The sequence below is a fragment of the Microcaecilia unicolor genome, chromosome 4 (assembly GCF_901765095.1).
Source record: "Microcaecilia unicolor chromosome 4, aMicUni1.1, whole genome shotgun sequence".
NCBI classification, from domain to species: domain Eukaryota; kingdom Metazoa; phylum Chordata; class Amphibia; order Gymnophiona; family Siphonopidae; genus Microcaecilia; species Microcaecilia unicolor.
The window spans coordinates 68,416,454-68,440,358 of record NC_044034.1 but is presented as its reverse complement, the minus strand read 5'-3'; the positions used below and the strand labels follow the sequence as shown (position 1 = coordinate 68,440,358).

The following is a 23,905-nucleotide window of genomic DNA, read 5'->3' as shown; positions in this document are numbered from 1 at the left end:
AGAACAATAAGTTTCTATAGCTGAGCCTTTCTACCATAAAATCTTACATAAAAGACACAACACGTTTTTTGCAGATACTGGAAGAGATGGAAGTTTTGAATGTTTCTGACTCATTTTTGGTTACTTTGCATGCAATAAGTTCTTTATCTACTATAATAAAACGCACCCTCAACGTTCTGAGGACAAAGATTCTGAACTCACAGCACAACGATAAAGGGTTCGTAGCTTCATGGTGGTGAAGCCATCCCACTATGACTTTGTGCCCCGCCCTCGCGTCAAACGTCATGACGACGAACGAACCCTTTAACGTTGTGCTGTGACTTCAGAACCTTTGCCCACAGAACGTTAAGGGTGACAAGGAACGAATTGCAAACAAGCAGGGGGAGGAGTAGGGAAACAAGCGGAGCGTGTTTCCCTACTCCTCCCCCTGGATGTCCAACACCCGCCCCCCGCGCCGCCCACCCCCCAAAGCCACCCACGAAAAACAACAACAACAAAAAAAAACCTGCTCCAACATGCTGGAGGTGCAACACCCACCCCCGCGCCGCCCCTCCACCAACCCACCCACGAAAAACCAGGCAACAAAATAAGCAAAGCAACAACATGCAGATGAAGCAACACCCACCCACACACCTACCCACCCACCGATGCGTTGCTTTGCAGCCGAGGAACCCGAAACCCCGCAAGAACAAGTCCTATCTTCTGACTCCGGCGTGATCTTCAGCATTGCTAGCCTCTGCAGGCAGGGCTTCTGTGCATCTGACGTCCTGCACGTGAAGGACGTCAGACACACACAACCCCGCCCTGCACAGGCTAGCAATGCTGAAGATCACGTCGGAGTCAGCACAGCACACAACAGAGGACTTCTGCTGGTGGGATTTCGGGACCCCCGCCAGCAAAACTACAAGACGGTAGGGTGGGATGGGTGGGCATCGCACGGCGGCGGGTGCATCGCGCGGACGAGAACACTCCGACAAAAACCTTGCTAGCGCCCTTTTCATATGTGTCAGAAACGGGCCTTTTTTACTAGTATACTAATATTCTACAATCAGAAGCTCTATATGTCATTAAGGAGGTATTAGATCAGCAACTGTGCCCTTAATTGGGTCCTACTGAATTTTTGGAGTAGTTAAGTGAGATAGCTATGAGCCAAAATTATTTTCAATTTAGCCAGAGCCGGTGGTGGGAGGCGGGGCTGGTGGTTGGGAGGCGGGGATAGTGCTGGGCAGACTTGTACGGTCTATGCCCTGAAAATGACAGTTACAAATCAAGGTAAGATATACACAAAAAATAGCATGTATGAGTTTGTCTTGTTGGGCAGACTGGATGGACCATGCAGGTCTTTTTCTGCCGTCATCTACTATGTTACTACTATCATAGATTTTATCAGCAGACGTTCAGAATGGTAATGGGGGCCGCATTTGCCACTATAGTAGTTAATTTATTCATATAGGTGTTCAAACAGAAGTGAATTTATTCTTCTGCTCTGTTTCTTCATGCTCCTAATTGGATGCGTTTTATCAACTTTTTTTTTTTTTTTGTGGAATGGTTAGGTAGAAAATTTAGAACAATTTGTACTATATTTGAATTCCTGTCACCCCATAATCAAGTTTGAGGTCAAGTACCATGCCTCACAGATAACGTTTTTGGATATTCAAGTATCTTTCGATCATGGACATTTTCTAAACATATGGATAGAAATACATTACTGCGCTTTACCAGCATTCACCCTTACCATCTCTGAACTAGTATACCGTTCTCACATTGTTTAAGATATCTTAGCATATGTGGGTCAGACGATGAATATAAGCAAAAAGAAAGACAATTGAGTGATGACCCCTATCACAAAGTCTATCCCAATGGAGTATGAAAAAAGCTGTGAAAAGGGCTTTTTTAAAAAGACAAGATTAGGATTAAACTGCATTTAGGACTTTTGAAACTGCACCCTTGCTTTGAAGATTTCAGGGTGATATTTATTTTTCTTTTGCAATGAACTGGAATTTAAGTGACATAGAGGCATATTTTCAAAGCACTTAGCCTCCCAAAGTTCCATAGAAACCTATGGAACTTAGCCTCCCAAAGTGCTTTGAAAATATGCCTCATAATGAGTTGCAAGTTTGGAGATCCTTAGAGAATAGTGCAATTGGAGCTGTAGGACATCAATATTTGATTATGTTGGAAGCTTCTGTGTATGTGGATCTTGGCACTGGGAAGAAGTGACTACCTGTGCTCCATCTCAGGTTGTTTATCTTTTGCAGTGTCCTTGTGGGTTACATGGCCAGACTTCCAGACCATTAAAGACAAGATATAGAGCATCATCTTTGCATTAAGGCTAAAACAAATCTTGGAGCCGTTAGTGTCACTTTGCCTAGAAAAATAACATGAATTTTGACTCTCTGCAGTTGTGGTGGAGCAGTTATATTACTCAGAATGATGGGGCAATTCATGACATTGTCTTCGCTAGTGTGAACAGAAATGGATCTTTTATTTTGATACTATTTATACCCCAGGGTTTCAATATTATGACTGAATGGGCAGCTTTTTTTTCTAGTGGGCATCATCATCAATGAAGTAAGAGAAAATAGGTGGAGCCTGATGATGCATTTTTAAAAATCTTGGCATCTGTTCCTCCCCCAAGAGCCATTTTTCTTATGTTACATTAGAGCCAAAGCAGTGAATGTTTCCCTTGATGCAGCAGATCAAGGAACAGGGAATCCCTGTCGTGCTAAAAGCCATTTGCAAGCGAAGTGCTGTGTTTATAAGTACATAAGTATTGCAATACTGGGATAGACTGAAGGTCCATCAAGCCCAGCCTCCTGTTTCCAACAGTGGCCAATTCAGGTCACAAGTACCTGTCAAAATCTCACAAAAGTACAATACATTTTATGCTGCTTATCCTAGAAATATCAATCAAAAAATAACCCAGAAATGGCAGTGCTCCACCTTATTATTATTGAGAAATACACATCAAACTGTAGGAGGAGCGGCTATTGCATAATACACCTTGTACTGTTTACTAAGGGGACGTCTCATACCGTCACACAGTACAAGGTGTATTGAGCAATAGCCGCTCTTCCTGCAGTTTGTTGTGTATCCTAGAAATAAGCAGTGGATTTTCCCTGTCTATGGGGGATATGGACTTTTCCTTTAGGAAGCCATCCAAACCTTTTTAAACCCTGCTAAGCTAACAGCTTTTACTATATTCTCTGGCAACGAATTCCAGAGTTTAATTACACGTTGAGTGAAGAAAACTTTTCTCTGATTCGTTTTAAATTTGTAGTTCCATTGCATGCCCCCTAGTCCTAATATTTTTGGAAAGAATAAACAATCGATTCATGTCTACCAGTTCCACTCCAATCATTATTTTATAGACCTCTATCATATCTCCCCTCAGCCGTCTTTTCTCCAAGCTGAAGAGCCCTAGCTGCTTTAGCCTTTCCTCATAGGGAAGTCGTCCCATCCCCTTTATCATTTTCGTTGCCCTTCTCTGTACCTTTTCTAATTCCACTATTTCTTTTTTGAGATGCGGTGACCAGAATTGAACACAATATTGGAGGTGCAGTCACACCATGGAGCGATACAAACACATTATAATGGCCTCAATTTTGTTTTCCATTCCTTTCCTAATAATACCTAACATTCTATTTGCTTTCTTAGCCGCCGCCGCACATTGGGCAGAGCGTTTCAAAGTATCATCAATGATGACACCTAGATCCCTTTCCTGGTCAGTGACTCTTAACATGGAACTTTGCATTATGTAACTATAATTCAGGTTCCTCTTTCCACATGCATCACTTTGCACTTGCTCACAGTAAACGTCGTCTGCCATTTAGATGCCCAGTCTCGTAAGGTCCTCTTGTACTTTTTCACAATCCTCTTGCGATTTAACAGCTTTGAGTAACTTTGTGTCATCAGCAAATTTAATTACCTCACCAGTTATTCCCATCTTAATTTATAAATATGTTAAATGGCTGGAGCAGTGGCCTAGTGGTTAGGGTGGTGGACTTTGGTCCTGGGGAACTGAGGAACTGAGTTTGATTCCTGGCACAGGCAGCTCCTTGTGACTCTGGGCAAGTCACATAACCCTCCATTGCCCGCCGCATTGAGCCTGCCATGAGTGGGAAAGCACGGGGTACAAATGTAACAAAAAAAAAAAAAAAAAAAAAGCAGCTGTCCCATCCCAGACCACTGTGGAACCCCATTATCTACCCTTCTGCTTTGAGAATACTGACAATTTAACCCTACTCTCTGTTTTCTATCTTTTAACCAGTTTTAAATCCACAATAGGACACTACCTCCTATCCTATGACTCTCCAATTTCTTCTGGAGTCTTTCATTAGGTACTTTGTCAAACACCTTTTGAAAATCCAGGTACACAATTTCAACCAGCTCACCTTTATCCACATGTTGGTTCACCCCTTCAAATAAATGTATTAGATCTTTGAGGCAAGATTTCCCTTCACTAAATCCATGTTGGCTTTGTCTCATTAATCCATGCTTTTGAATATGCTCTGTAATTTTGTCCTTTATAATAGTGTTTCCCATTTTGCCTTGCACCAACGTCAGGCTTACTGGTCTGTAATTTCTTGGATCTCCTCTGGAATGTTTTTTAAAAATCAGCATTACTTTGGCCACCTTCCAATCTGGTACCATGCTTGATTTTAAAGATAAATTACATATTACTAACAATAGTTATGCAAGTTCTAGAGACTATCTGTTAATGTTGTGGCAGAAAATTCAAGTTTTGAAACTTGTCACGTTTGTGGCCGTGACCACCCTCATACTTACCCTGTTTCTGGGAGTCAGTGGCTGTGCTGGCTTCTGCTTGTCTCTGTGTCTGTCTCTGTCTTAGTTTCTCTCTGGCTCTGTGTGCTGATTGCCCTACTGAACCTCACCTGTGTGGGCTATGCCTCTTCCTCCTTGCCAGTTTCCAAGATGGCTCCCGCTGTTCCTTCCTATGGAATGACTGCTTTGTGTGTCAAGCCTCTGTTTGGTTGCAAGGTGATTGCTGCAGCTGTGGCTCTGGTCTTGATGGGCTTTATTAGTCACCTGAAGACTACAGTCCTGGCCTTTGCATTGCCATTTCCTCCGCAGTGCCTTAGGTCCCGAGGTTAGTGTGCTGTTAGCACCGTTTGCTTTCCTTGTCTTTTGCTCTGTGGGTTTTCAGCCCTTCTGTGTTTATTGTTCTGTGGGCTTCCTACCCTTCTGTGTTATTTGCTCTGTGGGTCTCCTACCCTTCTGTGGGTTTTCAGCCCTTCTGTGTTTATCGCTTGTGGGTTTCCAGCCCTTCTGTGTTTATTGCTCTGTAGGTTCCCTGCCCTTCTGTGTTTATTGCGCTGTGGGTGTTCAGCCCTTCTGTGGTTATCGCTTTGTGGGTTTCCAGCCCTTCTGTATTTATTGCGCTGTGGGTTTTCTGCCCTTCTGTGTTTATCGCTTTGTGGGTTTCCAGCCCTTCTGTGTTTATTGCGCTGTGGGTTTTCAGCCCTTCTGTGTTTATCGCTTGTGGGTTTCCAGCCCTTCTGTGTTTATTTGCTCTGTGGGTTTTCAGCCCTTCTGTGTTTATTGTTCTGTGGGCTTCCTACCCTTCTGTGTTATTTGCTCTGTGGGTCTCCTACCCTTCTGTGGGTTTTCAGCCCTTCTGTGTTTAGCGCTTTGTGGGTTTCCAGCCCTTCTGTGTTTATTGCGCTGTGGGTTTTCAGCCCTTCTGTGTTTATCGCGCTGTGGGTTTTCAGCCCTTCTGTGTTTATCGCTTGTGGGTTTCCAGCCCTTCTGTGTTTTGCTCTGTAGGTTCCCTGCCCTTCTGTGTTTATTGCGCTGTGGGTGTTCAGCCCTTCTGTGGTTATCGCTTTGTGGGTTTCCAGCCCTTCTGTGTTTATTGCGCTGTGGGTGTTCAGCCCTTCTGTGGTTATCGCTTTGTGGGTTTCCAGCCCTTCTGTATTTATTGCGCTGTGGGTTTTCTGCCCTTCTGTGTTTATCGCTTTGTGGGTTTCCAGCCCTTCTGTGTTTATTGCGCTGTGGGTTTTCAGCCCTTCTGTGTTTATCGCTTGTGGGTTTCCAGCCCTTTTGTGTTTATTGCTCTGTAGGTTCCCTGCCCTTCTGTGTTCTTGCTCTGTGGGTTTCCAGCCCTTCTGTGACCATTGCTTTGAACCTACCTATTGCCAGAACCCGGACATTCCCTGCCTGTCTGCCTTGCCATCGCCTAGGGGCCAGGGGGCACTCCTGGACCTTCATTCCTGCGGTTCCTGTAAGTCCTACCGGCTGCCAGAACCCGAGGGCTCAACCTGAGGGGGAAGGCAGTCAAGTGTAGGTGAAGCCTAGGTCCAGTCCGGGTTCCAGTCCAGTGTGTTCCGGTCCGGTGTGTGTTCCAGTCTGGTGTGCTCCAGTCCAGTGTTCCAGTCCTGTGTCCTCCAGTCCGGGGGATTCCAGTCCAGTGTGTTCCGGTCCGGTGTGTGTTCCAGTCTGGTGTCCTCCAGTCCGGGGGATTCCAGTCCAGGTGTTCCGGTTCGCTGGGCAGTGCCTGCAGTCCCTGCCGTTGTGCTTACCCAGTGTTGGTTGGTGGGTTTTGCCTGCTGCTGTCGCTCCTCGTCAGCAGCCCAAGGGCTCACGTTTGCTCCAGAGCCCGGTCTGCGGGCTCAGAACCTGACAGAACCTGACAAAACTGTGGAAAAGGATATGGAGACTAGCTAATAAAGTTTGCTTTTTTTTTTTTTTTTAATGTGTTTATCAATATTCTACAATTCCTCTTTTAAACCTAATCTTTAAGTTACCAAGCACAGAATAAAATGTCACCCACAGAAATGGCCTCTTCTCACAGTTCCAGTTTTGCAACATATTGTAGTTGAACTTACTGAGAAGAGATTGAAATATAGTTCAGACACTTCTTGAATTTTTGTGGAGTTTTTTTTTTAGTGTTTACATTTTTGATCTATGATGGTATAACGTTTGTCTTGTGCAGATGGAGAGTTGCAATGACTTTTTTTCCTCCATGTTTTTTGGTTGTCATTTATCTCAGTGGATTCAGCACAATCTGTCTGAAACAGTTGTTTGGTAATATTTTTTAGGCTATACACCACTTTTTTCTCCTTTTTGTTGAATGGCCGAGTTATTTTAGACCCCGTGTTACCTATGAAACCGCATATAAAGGATGTTAATATGTTCTTCCTTTCATAAATTGTGCTTACTGTGTAAGGTTTCAGATGTTTTATCCTTTGACTTTTAATCCATGCTACAAACACTAGAATTGGACTAGTGTAATTTGCTGAACCTAGGGCTTACAAAGATGTCATTATATGCATTGTAGATGGCTGCTCAGTCACTATTAAGAGTTCAATGTTACAAACACATTACTCCACATTTGGCCAGATTGCACTGGCTTCCAATAGCTTAGAGGATAAAAGCTTAAAATCTTAACGCTGATTCACTGGACTCTAAAGCAGAGATACTCCCCATTAGATTAATTTGGTAATAAAAATCTATAGGCTAGCATGACCTTTGTGATTAGGGGGTTATAAAAAAAAAATATTCACATCCCTTTTCTTTTGGCAGTGTCATCTAGCTGAAACATACACCTTTGCTTTTTCCTTGGCTAGAAGTCAGTCCCCATAGAAGAGATTTGCAGGGTTGCCATGTAGTCTTCTGTCCACATATTCACTTCCCATTATTTTTGGATCAGGACACACGACACGACAGTTGGTTTGGACAGGCTGTTCTGCAGAATTTGTTCGGTGTCTAGACTCCAGCTGCATCTTCCTAGGCCCTTTTTTTATTCTGTTCCAGGCTCCACCTCCACAGTTTGTATGTATATATTTTCAGGTTGATTGACATTTCAGTCTCGACATTTCAAGATTTAATCCTAGCTTTCTTGTTTTTGGTGAGCCTGGTAGCTAGGGATTCCCACACGTGAGAATAACAAGGACTGCTTGCCCTTGGAGAAAGCGAAGGTACTTTCCTGTAGCTGGGGTTCTCCCAGGACAGCAGGCTGATTATTCTCACATATTCTCCCACCTCCCCTAGGAGTTGTATTTAGTTATGAACTTTATGCTTTTTCACCTACCTGGAGGACCCGTGCTCGAGCATTGGGAGGGAAGGCACAGTGCATGTGTGTTGGGACGCTGCTTGAACTTTCTACTTTTCTAGCGAATCAGTATCCATTTCATCGGATGACGTCACCCACATGTGAGAATAATCGGCCTGCTGTCCTCGGAGAACACCAGCTACAGGTAAGTACCTTTGTTTTATCCACCAAAATAGAGGAAGGGGAGAGTGGGTGTAGGGGAAAAGATAACAAGCTCTGTCTCATCCATGTCAAGTTTCAGAAAATGGAGGGATGTTCTGGCAGCAGTATCTGACAAGCTGAATTTTGAGCCTGAATTCCTGGTGAAACGTTTTGCATAGAGAGGTAGATATAGGAGGTAGCAGCATAAAGATGATACTGACAGCTGTGAGAGGAGTTAGAGCATCAATGGAACGAGTAAGAGAAGATGTCCCAAGACAGAGCCCTGAGGTACACCAATTGAAAACATACTCTGAAAGTGTGATGGAGTAGATAAGGAAACCAAGACAGAACAGGCCTCAAAATCCAAGTAGGGACAGTGCTTCAAAGTGTAGGTGGGAATCAACAGTATCAAAAACAGTGGATAGGTCAAGAAAAATTGAAAAAGATACATGAATGAAACAGCTTCAAACATTTTTCCATCATGCATGGTTTCTTCAAGTTCTTTATATGCTCATTTTATTCTGTATACATTTATGTACCCCCTTCATAGATATAGTAGCTGTGAATCTTCAGTATGGGGGTTATTTCATAACAGGAGGCGTAAAAAATTATTATACTATCCCTAGTTACAAAGCTCAAAATCACTTATCTTGAGCATTAGCTTCTTTTGTATAGCTGTCCTCCCAAATTGATGCCACATTTTGCTGTGCTGCATCAGGGTAAAGGTTCCTGAAAATACAAAATCTTTTAGAGGTCCTTTTACCAAGCTGTCGTAAAAGGATCCCTGTTTTGCCATGCACTGAAGCCTCCTTTTACCACAGTGTGTGAAAGGATGTTTTTTAAGAAATGGAAATGGCCATGTGGTAAGTTAAGCACTTGCCGCACGGCCATTTGCTGGGGGAGCTCTTACCGTCTTCTATTTAAGAGGCGGTAAGGGCTCCCACGCTAACCTGGTGGTAAAAAAATAAAATTATTTTTTGAGCCATGGAAATGGCATTTGGCACACACTGGCATTACCGCTGAGTTCCTGTGGTAGCCCATCGGTAGGGTTGATTTGCCACGCTCCTTTGCTGCGGTAGCCCTACAGCGGTTAAGTAAAATGGCCCCTTAATGTCCAATATGCTGTAATTGTCCCAAACTTATTCACATTTTTGGCACAGCTTCCATCTATTCTTAGGGATAGTGCAAGTGAATTTGGTGTGTGACACTTTTGGTAGGCTTTCACGTTTAAGTAAAGAACATTGGTATCATATTTTGTTGGCTGATAGTGTGCTGTATAGAAGCAACATAGATATCCATGTGCCTTTATAAAAACAGGCACTGAGAATCAGCCTCGTTAGTGCATAAATGATTTTGCACAAATTTCCATCTGCTCTGAAAGTGTGCATTGTAACTCTGCCGAAACTATGTCCTCGGAAAAGCTTACATGTAGGTCAGGAAAAAGTAGGCGCTATATTTTGGGGCACCTACATTTTATGCATGTATACCCCCAGTTCTGTAATAGCCATTTTCTGCATATAAAACAGGCTTTACATGTGGAAAATGCTGTATAAAATTATCCCCATTATGCATAGAACTGTGAATGCCATCTTAATCCACTTGAATATGTAGAAATAAGAGTCAGGATAACTCCTGAAAGTTTGTTGCTAAGTACATTAAGTTAGTTGCTGTAGAAAGGTATCACCTACAGCTTAGTTGTTGACCCTTGTATTTCTTCATTGGAACTCTTCTTGTTTTGGACCTTCTCTGTACATCTTTTCACTCCCAGTGCTATTTTTCATTTTTATTTTGCTGGGTAACTTCTTATTCTGTGGACTGACGATTACCTATTCAGCCTTGCCTCCAGGAAAATTGAACAATTTAATTGGAAAATGCCCCCACAGAGTGGAATGATAGATGTAATACCTGTAACTATAGCCATTTCGTAGAGGATTAACATCCAAGTGTGATCAGTGTATTAACATATAGTCACGTGAAGCCGTGATTTTGTTTCAACAGAATTTGACTGCCCCCGTCAAATATTTTCTAAGAACTGGGTAAGAGGAAATATGTTCCTTATAAAAGAGACTATTTTCGGTAGCATGATGCTCTTTTCTTGTGACGTACCAGGGTTAGAGTACTAGGTTGTACAGAGGAGGTACTGTATTAGCAAGAGACTTACAGTGGTTTATTTGAAAAAAGGTAAGTCACAGAGACTGTCTCTTACATGTTTGTGTACAGCGCAGCCAGCGCTGAGTGGGTCTAAGTAGTGCCATAGAAATGATACATAGTAGTCATAGTAGGTTTATGAAAGTAAAGTCATCTTGCATGAGGTCTAGTCTTTATTTTTCTCTCTGTTTTTTTTTTTTTTTTTTGCAGGAAGGGCTGGCTGCTAAAATCACATGAATTGAAATTAATACATTTTTTATCTTTCTGCTCCAGTTTGTGGAACCAGAGCTTTGTCTGTGAATGAGTTCTTATCAGGTTTGGAGAGCTCAGGATGGCTTCGCCACATCAAAGCTGTGCTGGATGCTGCCATCTGCTTAGCTAAAGTAAGTCCCCAATGTTTTTCTCCAGTTCAGGAAGAGAGGAGGCAGAATGCTCATAGTTTGCATCTGTACATCCTGAATTTGCCTTCTGCGATTCTCAGCCATTATCTTTTTACTGTCTTATTCAGATTGTATAGTGGTACCAAGGAATAGAAAATAAAATAGGGAATATAACAGGTTTGAAAATCCATAATTGTGTGGTGCATTTCTGCTTCCTCTGTTCACAGATTCAGGTATGGCTCTGGGGGACTGGGTGAGAAGACATGGCAGAGTGTTTCTCATAACACTGTCAGCATCTGTATAGTTGAGGGGGTTGTGGTTTTATGTGTATGTTTTTGTCTATGGAGAGGATATAGATATGTATCTGTGAAGTTATTTGTGGGAACTGGGAAGGTGTGTGCAGAATGTGTAGGGGGGAGTGGGTTGTGCAGTTTGGGAATGTGGATGGCTGTGTGCATGTGTGGCTTGCATTCACCTCATGTTTGCTGTCCCTTGAACTCTGTCCTGTCTTCTGTGATGCTTTTTCTCCTCCTTGTGCTGTTCTCACCCCCTGCCCCAGTCCCCCCCACTTTCCGCAAACAAAAACAAGCTTCTTATTTGCTGGGAGGATTCTCTAGATCTACCAAGTTTTTTTTTTTTTTTTGACAGCTCAGATTGACTCCTTCAGATTTGCCAGTATCAGGACCCAAGCTTTCTTCCATTGTGCTTTTGCTTCTGTGGCCGAGTCCTGGCTCCTGCATTTATTTGGTGGCAAAGCTTGACCTCCCTAAAACACTGCTCACTTCTCCTTGCTTTGACTCTCTTCTTCTAAGTATGCAGTGCATCTGTTTATTTGTGTATATGCAAACAAATGGATGGATGAACAAACAGATTTCACAGTAGGTGCTCACACGTGTGAAACATGCCTAAGAATGCCTCTGCATTGATCTGTGGTGCACCTTGAATATTGTCTGCATTTCTGGTAATGACATCTAGAGAAAGATATGGAAGTACTGGAAAAAATGCAGAGAAGGGCATCAAAATGATAAAGGGATTGGAACTGGAGCAGCATAAAGCTGGTTAGGACTTTTCAGTTTGGAAATGGATGAGAAAGGATATGATAGAGATTTTATATAGTCCTGAGTGGTTTAGAACACATTTCATATAAGTGTTCTTCACTTCAAGACCTGGGAGTCAATGGCAGCCCCAGAAGAAGTCTGGGGCAGCCCCTATTTTGCTCCTGGGTTTTTTTCTGATACTCTGTCTCTACCACATGCTTGAAGGACAAGGCATTTCTCAATAGACGAAAGAGAATGCATTTGGAAATGCTTACAACCTTGAGAATACTTCCCCAATGTAGTTTGAAGGTGGGCTGGTGGGGATGGGTATCATTGACACACACTCTAGTCAGCAGTGTCATTAGAATCCAAAATAGCCCCAGCTTAAAAATTAATGAAGACAATCTGACAGGTATTCCAGAAAACATATAAAATGCAAAATATTAACAGGTGTCTGTCAGCATAATTCATACATAGACATCGTATGCAATGGTGTAATTCTTTTTTTTTAATTTTTATTTAGAGACTTACAAATTAAATACACAAGAATACATGTGTGTTTAAGAAAGTGAAGTACAGAGGAAAAAAATACCTTAATAATACTATCAAAAAGAAATACATATCAATCCAGATCTCACACTTAAGCCCACCATACAGGGAAGCAAACAGAAAAAAAACAGTCTATGTAAAAAGGAAAAATAAAGGAAATAGCATAGGGGCTAATTTTCAAAGCACTTAGACGTAAAAAGTTCCATAGGTTACTTACGGGGCTCATTTTCAAAAGAGAAAAACATCCAAAAAGTGTCATTAAGCAGCATTTGGACTAATATTTTCTCAAAACGTCCAAATCTGTTTTTGCAGATGTTTAAGCAATTCATCTACAGTGTATCCAGATCACAAGAGGGCGTGTTGGAGGTGGGGTTAGAGCAGGCTTAGAGCGTTCCTAACACTTGGACTTTTTATATGGAACAAAACAAAAACGTCTATGGCTAAAACTTCAACATTTGGATCTAGACCTGTTTTTAGAACAAATAAGGCACAATAAGGTGCCCTAAATGACCAGATAACCACTGGAGGGAAATGGGGATGACCCCCCCCCCCCCTTACTCACCCAGTGGTCACTGACCCCCTCCTACCATCCAAAGTTATGAATAAAAATAGTACTTACCAGCCTCTAGGACAGCTTCAGATGTTGTAGCCAGTTCTATTAGAGCAGCAAGCAGGTTCCAGGAGTAGTGTAGTGGTTGGTGCAGTGCACTGTAGAGAGTAGGACTTGGGCCTATATCTCATTCCACCTGTCACATTTGTGGTGGAAACTGTGAGCCCTCCAAAACTCACAGAATACCTATTGTACCCACATATAGGTGACCCCTTCACCTATAAGGGTTATTGTAGTGGTGTAGTGGTGTAGTTGGGGGCAGTAGGTTTTGGAGTGCTCAGCAGACAAGGTAAGGGAGTAACGGTGAGATGTGTACCTAGGAACTTTTCTATGATGTCCACAGCAGTGCCCCCTAAGGTACCCCATTGCTGTCCTGGGATGTCTGTGTGGCCAGTCTACTAAGATTGCTGGCTCCTCCTACATCCCAGTGGCTTGATTTTGTGCGTTTTGCACTTGTACATTTATTTTTCAGAAATGGACCAAAAGATAAACACACAGAGCACAAAACCATCTTGCATGTAACCATTTTCAGAAAAAAAAGATAGACTTTTGCTATTTGAAAATGGCTATATTTTGTATTCAGATTTGGGACTTTTAGCGCAAAACAGCCAAAGTTCAACTTAGACATCATATAGAAAATGCCCCTCCATATATCTTTGAAGTCTAAGTGCTTTGAAAATACATACCAGTGTACAGCTAACAATTCCTGAATAACTATCTAAGAGCAGCATCTGGTGAAAGAATATCTTGAATTGGAGTAGATGCTCCTATTGGTAATTTAACATCCAGAAACACAGACAATTGTGAAGGTTCAAAAAAGACAAACATATCCTCTCTATATTTTACCTGGCATTTACAAGGATATTTCAGCTGAAAAGTAGCCCTATCTGAATGCAGCAGAAGAAACTGTTGCCTCTTTTGTGAGGCAGGCTACATCCAGAAGCATTCACATTTTTAACCTGCAAAATAGAGCTGCTCTATTTGGAAAAAATATTTTTCCTGATCGGTATCCAAGGTTAATCAACATCACAATGGCCTAATTGTTTTACAACTTGCCCCGCCCCCTCCCCCCTGTTCTTGAAAAACTAATCTCAAATAATAATTGATAATAATGGATCATGAGTGTTTCTTCTTTATAGTTAACCATTGTAGAAATTCCCCACCTCTTGTTGCTCCCCCTGTCTTTCTCAATCCCTCCCCCTCATATTCACAATTTCTCATGGCACTAGGCACCATATGACTTAATATCCTTCTATAAATTTAATAAAACAATGTGTGCTGTAAGAGGAAATGCTTCTTAAATCTGAGACCATGTAGGCTGGAACAATTTCCACTCTCTTGGACTAGCATTTTTAACATCTAACCTCCACCTTCAGCAATTGACATATTTTATTTTTCCACTGAGTTAATGTGGGATGTTATGCCTTCTGTTTTAAAGAGTAACTATCTGTTGAGAGCCCCACCATCCACTTGAATTGATGTTGGGCTCAGCTGTCTGCTGGTTTTATGTTTGTGAGAAAGGGATGCAAAAAAGGTTCACTTGAAATAGAGCACCAAAGAGTAGAGCTTCCCAAACAAATGTATACCAATGACATCTAGGTGGTAATTCCATTTGATAATTCCTTGGGGGGTCATTTGTACTCTCCAAGGGAGCCTTTTACAAAGCCACGCTATATTTTTAGCTCATGGGAAAAATCAGCTGGCGGTAGATGCTGAGATACCCATTATATTCCTATGGGCATCTCAACGTTTACCGCCAGCTGATTTTTACCGTGAGCTAAAAACGCTAGCGTGGCTTTGTAAAAGGCTCTCTTGGAGAGTACAAATGACTTTTTTGTTGTTAAGTCATGGCTGTCTAAGAATAAGCTACTTCTGAAGGATATTTGGGTTAGCTGTTCTCTCTTATCTGAAAGCTTGATTATGTAAAATTTGATAACGATGTGTTACTGGTATCCCTTGAATTAGACGTTCAGGGTAGGTTACTGATGAAAACGTAATACTTAGGCAGTGGTAGAAAAGGCTTTGGTTGTGTTATGGTTGCTAGTTTTTTGTGGACCAGATTTACTGTAATGCTGTACTTCAAGACATCCAGGCATCTTTGATCAAGGCAGTACAGATTGTTTAGAATTCTGCGTGCAGGTGTTGACCAGTTGTAGCTTCTGTGAGTCTCACTGCTTCTCATCTTTTGAAGTTCACTCCATCCGCCTATTCTACCAGCTGCCACTCAGAGTTGCAGTCATTTACCGCCCCCCTGATAAGTCCCTCTCTTCCTTCCTTACCGACTTCGATGCCTGGCTCTCCGTTTTTCTTGAGCCCTCATCCCCATCCCTCATTCTTGGAGACTTTAACATACACACTGATAACCCATCCGACTCATACGCTTCTCAGTTCCTCACTCTTACCTCCTCTTTCAACCTCCAACTGAGCTCCATCACCCCTACTCACCAATCTGGCCACTGTCTTGACCTCGTCCTCTCCTCTACCTGCTCACCCTCCAATTTCTGCGCCTCAGCTCTTCCTGTCTCTGACCATCACCTGATCACCTTCACACTTCATCACCCTCCCCCGCAGTCCCGCCCAACACTAACCACTACTTCCAGGAATCTCCAGGCTGTCGACCCTCCCACCTTATCCTCTAGTATCTCTAATCTCCTCCCTTCCATCATGTCCTCCGAGTCTGTCGACAAGGCTGTCTCCACTTACAACGCCACTCTCTCCTCTGCTCTTGACACCCTTGCACCATCCATCTCCCATCCCACAAGGCGTACTAATCCCCAGCCCTGGCTGACCCCTTGCACCTGATACCTTCGCTCCTGCGCCCGATCGGCTGAACGCCTCTGGAGGAAATCTCGCACCCATACTGATTTCATTCATTACAAATTCATGCTATCCTCCTTCCAGTCCTCCCTATTCCTTGCCAAACAGGACTATTACACCCAATTGACTAATTCCCTCAGCTCTAACCCTCGTCGTCTCTTCGCCACCCTTAACTCCCTCCTCAAAGTGCCCTCCGCTCCCACCGCCCCCCCCCCCCCCCCCACTCTCTCCTCAATCACTGGCTGACTACTTCCGCGACAAGGTGCAGAAGATAAACCTCAAATTCACCACCAAACCATCTCCTTCTCTTCACCCTATAACCCACTCCCTCAACCAACCAACCCAGGCCTCCTTCTCCTCTTTTCCTGATATTACCGAAGAGGAAACCGCCCATCTTCTTTCCTCTCGAAATGCTCCACCTGTTCCTCTGACCCCATCCCCACCAACTTAACACCATCTCTCCTACTGTCACTCCCCCCATCTGTCATATCATCAACCTCTGTCTCTCCACTGCAACTGTCCCTGACACCTTCAAGCATGCTGTAGTCACACCACTCCTCAAAAAACCATCACTTGATCCTACCTGTCCCTCCAACTACCGCCCCATTTCCCTCCTACCCTTCCTCTCCAAGATACTTGAACGCGCCATTCACAGCCGCTTTCTCTCCTCTCATGCCATCCTCGATCCGCTTCAATCCGGCTTTCGCCCCCTACACTCGACAGAAACGGCACTATCTAAAGTCTGCAATGACCTGTTCCTTGCCAAATCCAAAGATCACTACTCCATCCTCATCCTCCTCGACCTATCCGCCACTTTTGACACTGTCAATCACAATTTACTTCTTGACACACTGTCCTCATTTGGGTTCCAGGGCTCTGTCCTCTCCTGGTTCTCCTCTTATCTCTCCCACCGTACCTTCAGAGTACACTCTCATGGTTCTTCCTCCACCCCCATCCCGCTCTCTGTTGGAGTTCCTCAGGGATCTGCCCTTGGACCCCTTCTTTTTTCAATCTACACCTCTTCCCTGGGCTCCCTGATCTCATCTCATGGTTTCCAATATCATCTTTATGCTGACGACACCCAGCTTTACCTCTCCACACCAGACATCACTGCCAAAACCCAGGCCAAAGTATCAGCTTGCTTATCCGACATTGCTGCCTGAATGTCCAACCGCCACCTGAAACTGAACATGGCCAAGACCGAGCTTATTGTCTTCCCACCCAAACCCACTTCCCCTCTCCCTCCACATAGAGATAACACCCTCATCGTCCCCGTCTCATCTGTCCGCAACCTCGGAGTCATCTTCGACTCCTCCCTCTCCTTCTTTGCGCATATCCAGCAGATAGCCAAGACCTGTCGCTTCTTCCTCTATAACATTAGCAAAATTCGCCCTTTCCTCTCTGAGCACACCACCCGAACTCTCATCCACTCTCTCATTACCTCTCGCCTTGACTACTGTAACCTACTCCTCACTGGCCTCCCACTTAGCCATTTATCCCCCCTTCAGTCCGTTCAGAACTCGGCTGCACGCCTTATCTTCCGCCTGGACCGATATACTCATATCACCCCTCTCCTCAAGTCACTTCACTGGCTTCCGATCAGGTACCGCATACAGTTCAAGCTTCTCCTACTAACCTACAAATGCACTCGGTCTGCAGCCCCTCCTTACCTCTCTACCCTCATCTCCCCTTACGTTCCTACCCGTAACCTCCGCTCTGAAGACAAATCCCTCCTCTCAGTACCCTTCTCCACCACCGCCAACTCCAGGCTCCGCCCTTTCTGCCTCGCCTCACCCCATGCTTGGAATAAACTCCCTGAGCCCGTACGCCAAGCCCCCTCCCTGCCCATCTTCAAATCCTTGCTCAAAGCCTACCTCTTCAATGTTGCCTTCGGCACCTAACCACTTTATCTCTATTAAGGAAATCTTGACTGCCCCAACTTGACATTTCATCCTTTAGATTGTAAGCTCCTTCGAGCAGGGACTGTCCTTCTTAGTTAAACTGTATAGCGCTGCGTAACCCTTGTAGCACTCTAGAAATGTTAAGTAGTAGTAGTAGTAAGTCTCCTACTCTAATAGCTATTCTGGTTACCAGTAGCTCAGTGATCAGTGTTTAAAATATGTGTACAGTTTTTGGATCCTGAGCGATTTAGTATTCTTGAAAGTTCATGACAAAATATTAAGGTAGACAGTAACTAATCAGCTAACAATACTATCTGTGATATATCTCCAAATGTTGCCCGGGAGGGAAAGGTTAGGACAGCTGTTGTACTTGGTGATTCGATCATTAGGCATATAGATAGCTGGGTGGCTGGTGGACGTGAGGATCGCCTGGTGACTTGCCTGCCTGGTGCGAAGGTGGCGGACCTCACGCGTCACCTAGATAGGATTTTATATAGTGCTGGGGAGGAGACGGCTGTCTTGGTACATGTGGGTACTAATGACATAGGAAAATGTGGGAGAGAGGTTCTGGAAGCAAAATTTAGGCTCTTAGGTAGAAAGCTGAAATCCAGATCCTCCAGGGTAGCATTTTCTGAAATGCTACCTGTGCCACGCGCAGGGCCCAAGAGACAGGCAGAGCTCCAGAGTCTCAATGCGTGGATGAGACGATGGTGCAGGGAGGAGGGCTTTAGATTTGTTAGGAACTGGGCAACATTCTGGGGAAGGGGGAGCCTATTCCGAAAGGATGGGCTCCATCTTAACCAGAGTGGGACCAGGCTGCTGGCATCGGCATTTAAGAAGGAGATAGAGCAGCTTTTAAACTAGAAATGGGGGGAAGGCCGACAGTCGCTCAAAAGAGCATGGTTCGGGATAAGGTATCTTTCAAAGATATCACCATAACAGGGAAGATAGAGTATCCTGATAGTGAGGTTGCAAAAGAGATTGTAGTAGATCGGGTATCTTTAAATAACAATAAAAATCAGACAAAAGATTGCCAATTAATACTGTCAAGTACTAAGCATGATGTACTTAGGAACAACAAACATAGTTTGAAATGTCTATATGCGAATGCCAGGAGCCTAAGAAATAAGATGGGGGAGTTGGAATATATTGCACTAAATGAAAAATTAGATATAATAGGCATCTCTGAGACCTGGTGGAAGGAGGATAACCAGTGGGACACTGTCATACCGGGGTACAAATTATATCGTAGTGATAGGGTGAATCGGATTGGTGGAGGGGTAGCATTGTATATTAACGAGAGCCTTGAATCAAATAGATTGAAAATTCTGCAGGAAACAAAACACTCCTTGGAATCACTGTGGATTGAAATTCCATGTGCAAAGGGGAAAAGGATAGTGATAGGAGTGTACTACCGTCCGCCTGGCCAGGACGAACAGACGGATGCGGAAATGTTAAAGGAAATCAGGGATGCAAACAAACTGGGCAACACAATAATAATGGGGGATTTCAATTACCCGCATATAGACTGGGTTAATGTAACATCTGTACACGCAAGGGACATAAGATTTCTTGATGAAATCAAGGACAGCTTCATGGAACAGCTAGTTCAGGAGCCGACAAGAGAAGGAAAAATACTAGACTTAGTCCTTAGTGGTGCTCATGATCTAGTGCAGGGGGTAACGATACGAGGGCCGCTTGATAACAGTGATCATAATATGATCGGTTTTGATATTGGCATTGAAGGAAGTGAAACTAGGAAATCAAGTACGCTAGCGTTTAACTATAGAAAAGGTGATTACGACAAAATGAGAAAAATGGTGAAAAAAAGACTGAAAGGAGCAGCTCGCAGAGTAAAAAACTTGCATCAGGCGTGGATGCTGTTTAAAAACACCATCCTGGAGGTTCAGGACAAATATATTCCACGTATTAGAAAAAAGGGAAAAAAGACTAAACGTCAGCCGGCGTGGCTAAACAGTAAGATAAAGGAAATCATTAGAGCCAAAAAACAATCCTTCAGAAAGTGGAGAAGAGAACCAACTGAAAGTAACAGGATAGATCATAAGGAATGCCAAGCCAAATGCAAAGCGGAGATAAGGAGGGCAAAAAAGGACTTTGAGAAGAAATTAGCGTTGGAAGCAAAATACATAGTAAAAATTTTTTTAGATACATTAAAAGCAGGAAACCGGCCAAAGAGTCGGTTGGGCCGCTGGACGAAAATGGTGTTAAAGGGGCGATCAAGGAGGACAAAGCCGTAGCGGAGAAATTAAATGAATTCTTTGCTTCGGTCTTCACCGAGGAGGATTTGGGGGGGACACCGGTGCCGGAAAGAATATTTGAAGCGGGGGAGTCGGAGAAACTAAACAAATTCTCTGTAACCTTGGAGGATGTAATGGGTCAGTTCAGCAAGCTGAAGAGTAGTAAATCACCGGGACCTGATGGTATTCATCCCAGAGTATTAATAGAACTAAAAAATGAACTTGCGGAGCTACTGTTAGAAATATGCAATCTGTCCCTAAAATCGAGTGTAGTACCGGAAGACTGGAGGGTAGCCAATGTTACTCCGATTTTTAAGAAGGGTTCCAGAGGAGATCCGGGAAATTATAGACCGGTGAGTCTGACGTCGGTGCCGGGCAAGATGGTGGAGGCTATTATTAAGAATAAAATTGCAGAGCATATACAAAAACATGGACTGATGAGACAAAGTCAGCACGGATTTAGTGAAGGGAAGTCTTGCCTCACCAATCTAATGCATTTTTTTGAGGGGGTAAGCAAACATGTGGACAATGGGGAGCCGGTTGATATTGTATATCTGGATTTTCAGAAGGCGTTTGACAAAGTGCCGCACGAAAGACTCCTGAAGAAATTGCAGAGCCATGGAATCGGAGGTAGGGTATTATTATGGATTAAGAACTGGTTGAAAGATAGGAAGCAGAGAGTAGGATTGCGTGGCCAGTATTCTCAGTGGAGGAGGGTAGTTAGTGGGGTCCCGCAGGGGTCTGTGCTGGGTCCGTTGCTTTTTAATGTATTTATAAATGACCTAGAGATGGGAATAACTAGTGAGGTAATTAAATTCGCCGATGACACAAAATTATTCAGGGTCGTCAAGTCGCAGGAGGAATGTGAACGATTACAGGAGGACCTTGCGAGACTGGGAGAATGGGCGTGCAAGTGGCAGATGAAGTTCAATGTTGACAAGTGCAAAGTGATGCATGTGGGTAAGAGGAACCCGAATTATAGCTACGTCTTGCAAGGTTCCGCGTTAGGAGTTACGGATCAAGAAAGGGATCTGGGTGTCGTCGTCGATGATACGCTGAAACCTTCTGCTCAGTGTGCTGCTGCGGCTAGGAAAGCGAATAGAATGTTGGGTGTTATTAGGAAGGGTATGGAGTCCAGGTGTGCGGATGTTATAATGCCGTTGTATCGCTCCATGGTGCGACCGCACCTGGAGTATTGTGTTCAGTACTGGTCTCCGTATCTCAAAAAAGATATAGTAGAATTGGAAAAGGTACAGCGAAGGGCGACGAAAATGATAGTGGGGATGGGACGACTTTCCTATGAAGAGAGGCTGAGAAGGCTAGGGCTTTTCAGCTTGGAGAAGAGACGGCTGAGGGGAGATATGATAGAAGTGTATAAAATAATGAGTGGAATGGATCGGGTGGATGTGAAGCGACTGTTCACGCTATCCAAAAATACTAGGACTAGAGGGCATGAGTTGAAGCTACAGTGTGGTAAATTTAAAACGAATCGGAGAAAATTTTTCTTCACCCAACGTGTAATTAGACTCTGGAATTCGTTGCCGGAGAACGTGGTACGGGCGGTTAGCTTGACGGAGTTTAAAAAGGGGTTAGATAGATTCCTAAAGGACAAGTCCATAGACCGCTATTAAATGGACTTGGAAAAATTCCGCATTTTTAGGTATAACTTGTCTGGAATGTTTTTACGTTTGGGGAGCGTGCCAGGTGCCCTTGACCTGGATTGGCCACTGTCGGTGACAGGATGCTGGGCTAGATGGACCTTTGGTCTTTCCCAGTATGGCACTACTTATGTACTTATGTACTTATGCTAGATTACTCATAGCACATCTTTTTCAGTTGTAGAGCCTCTGTCTTTGGAATATCCTTCCTGAATTTGAGGATGAACGAAAATGTATTTTTAGGAAACATATCTGCTTATATGTCCAATCAATTTTATTTTATATAGTATATTTTATGTTTATGATGCAATCTGTCAAAATCAGGTCATACTTGGATTAGGCAGAATATAAATAAAATAAAATATGAAATACATTTTCAGGATAATCTACTGTTAGTGCGAGATCCTTTTTGTCTGTCTTCGTAAAGAAAGTTCATGTTCTTCCTACAGCTTAAAATATGAAAAAATGTACACAAGTCTTAAACATCTACCACAGCTTTTCCATTCCTCTTCAGATGGCTCATTTGTTTAAATGTTAATGTTAGTGCTGGCAATAGCACATCTGCTCCAAGTCCCAGGGTTGGCAGGGAAGTGCAGTAGCGTAAAGAGGAATAAGAGGCCCTTATTATTAGGGATGTATAATGTCAATGTGTGTTGCCTGAAGCTCTCTGATTCTGGAAGTGTATGTGTGTTATCTGCTGAGACTCTTGGTGCTTGAGGAGTGGGATGTTCTTAGTGTGAGTAGCTGGTACAACATCATATCCTTAGCCTTTGGCAAAGCTCTACAATCTACATACAGTTCAGAGTTAGAAAATTTGAAGGTAACCACATACATCACAAAACATAAGAGAAGTTAAATGTCTTTATGGTGTTAATCACTGTTAAATGATTTATGGAGATGATATAAGTTAAATCCTATGCCTAGGCAATAAAAAGTGCATTCAAATGCTTGTCTGTACTGTAAATTGTGTTTTCTGACTAGTTGTGTTTTACACAGGCAATATCTGTTGAAAAAGCGAGTGTGCTGGTACACTGCTCTGATGGCTGGGATCGAACTTCTCAAGTTTGTTCCCTTGGCTCTTTGCTGTTGGATCCTTATTATAGGACCATAGAGGGATTCATGGTGAGTTTTTAGCATTTAGATGCATGAGTTCTTTTCATTTAGATAACAATAGACAGAAATGAAATCTTTGTCTGCTTTTGGAGAATAATTCTAGTTAGAGCTATTTATCTTTTGTTATTTTATAATTCCTGTAGCTTTGGATGGTAACTCAAAATTCAGTACATTGCAGATAAAGATCCCTTTACCCTTTAAATTGTTATACAGCTTTTTATAAGTAGAAATGGCTAATGGCTGTGCACTTGCAGGATGTGCAAAGGAAAACAGGACTTAGAGAGTGGTAGTCAATGGAGACCACTAGAATGAAGGACAGATGGTTAGTGCTAGAGTCCATCCTTCTCAATGTCTTTAAAAGTAACATTGGTGAAGGATTAGAAAGCAAAAATAAAGATAGGTGCATGGCTCAGGAGGCAAGAGCTATAAATGGCAATGCAGAATTGCAGTCCTTGAGTTGCATCTTCCACTCTAGAGTCATGGAATCATTGTCAACCTATATTGCCTAAGGGTGACACATGATAGCTGAATTCAGAGCCCATGAGTGAAGGTTCTGGAAGGAATCCTGATACATAGCCCCCTGCCAACGGGTCACCTCAGTGACCAGACCAGGCTCAAAGGTTATGCAATAGAGAAAAAATGACTAAGTATTTGGAAATAAAAACTCATGGTACCAAATCCCAGCTAAAGGAAGATGTTGGGCCCCAAAAAATGGAAAAGCATGTCTGTTTGCAGGTGTTATAAAAATGTAGACATTTTGGGAGGGGTAAATTTAAAATTAATTTGTAAAAAATTGAAAAATGGTCAGTGATGATCATTTTGTTGTAAAAACATAAAACAATGCTTTTGGAATGCAGAGATTCAAGACCCATGTACATTTTAGAGGTGAAGAGCTAGCAGTCAGCAAACAATTAAAGAGACATGGGGGCCATTTGATAATGTCAAAATGGCCAGTCAGCATGGCAAAATGTCCAGGGAAAACTAATAGTATACACGTAGATAAAAAGCATTCTGTGAAGACGAGGTGAACTAACAATCATATGTCGTTTTTGCTTTATGCTGATGGACTCTTTTAAATAACTTTCCAAGAAATTCTAAGTTCTCCGAAGACAAGCAGGCTGCTTGTTCTCGCGATTGGGTCGTCGTCCACGACGGCCCAGGAGACTGGCAAAATTTGCATAGCAAAACAAAGAACTCTCCAGGATGCTCCGTCACGCGG

At 43.2% G+C, this 23,905-nt stretch overlaps 1 protein-coding gene across 2 annotated transcripts in view; it reads left to right on the top strand.

Moving 5' to 3' along the window:
• The window catches only part of MTMR6 (myotubularin related protein 6), a 113,579-nt gene that overhangs the window by 58,161 nt on the left and 31,513 nt on the right, over positions 1–23,905 (top strand). For both annotated transcript variants that reach the window (XM_030200318.1, XM_030200319.1), the window contains exons 8-9: positions 10,637–10,746; positions 22,570–22,695. In XM_030200318.1, coding sequence (XP_030056178.1) covers positions 10,637–10,746; positions 22,570–22,695 — 236 coding nt within the window. The remainder of the gene's footprint in view (positions 1–10,636; positions 10,747–22,569; positions 22,696–23,905) is intronic.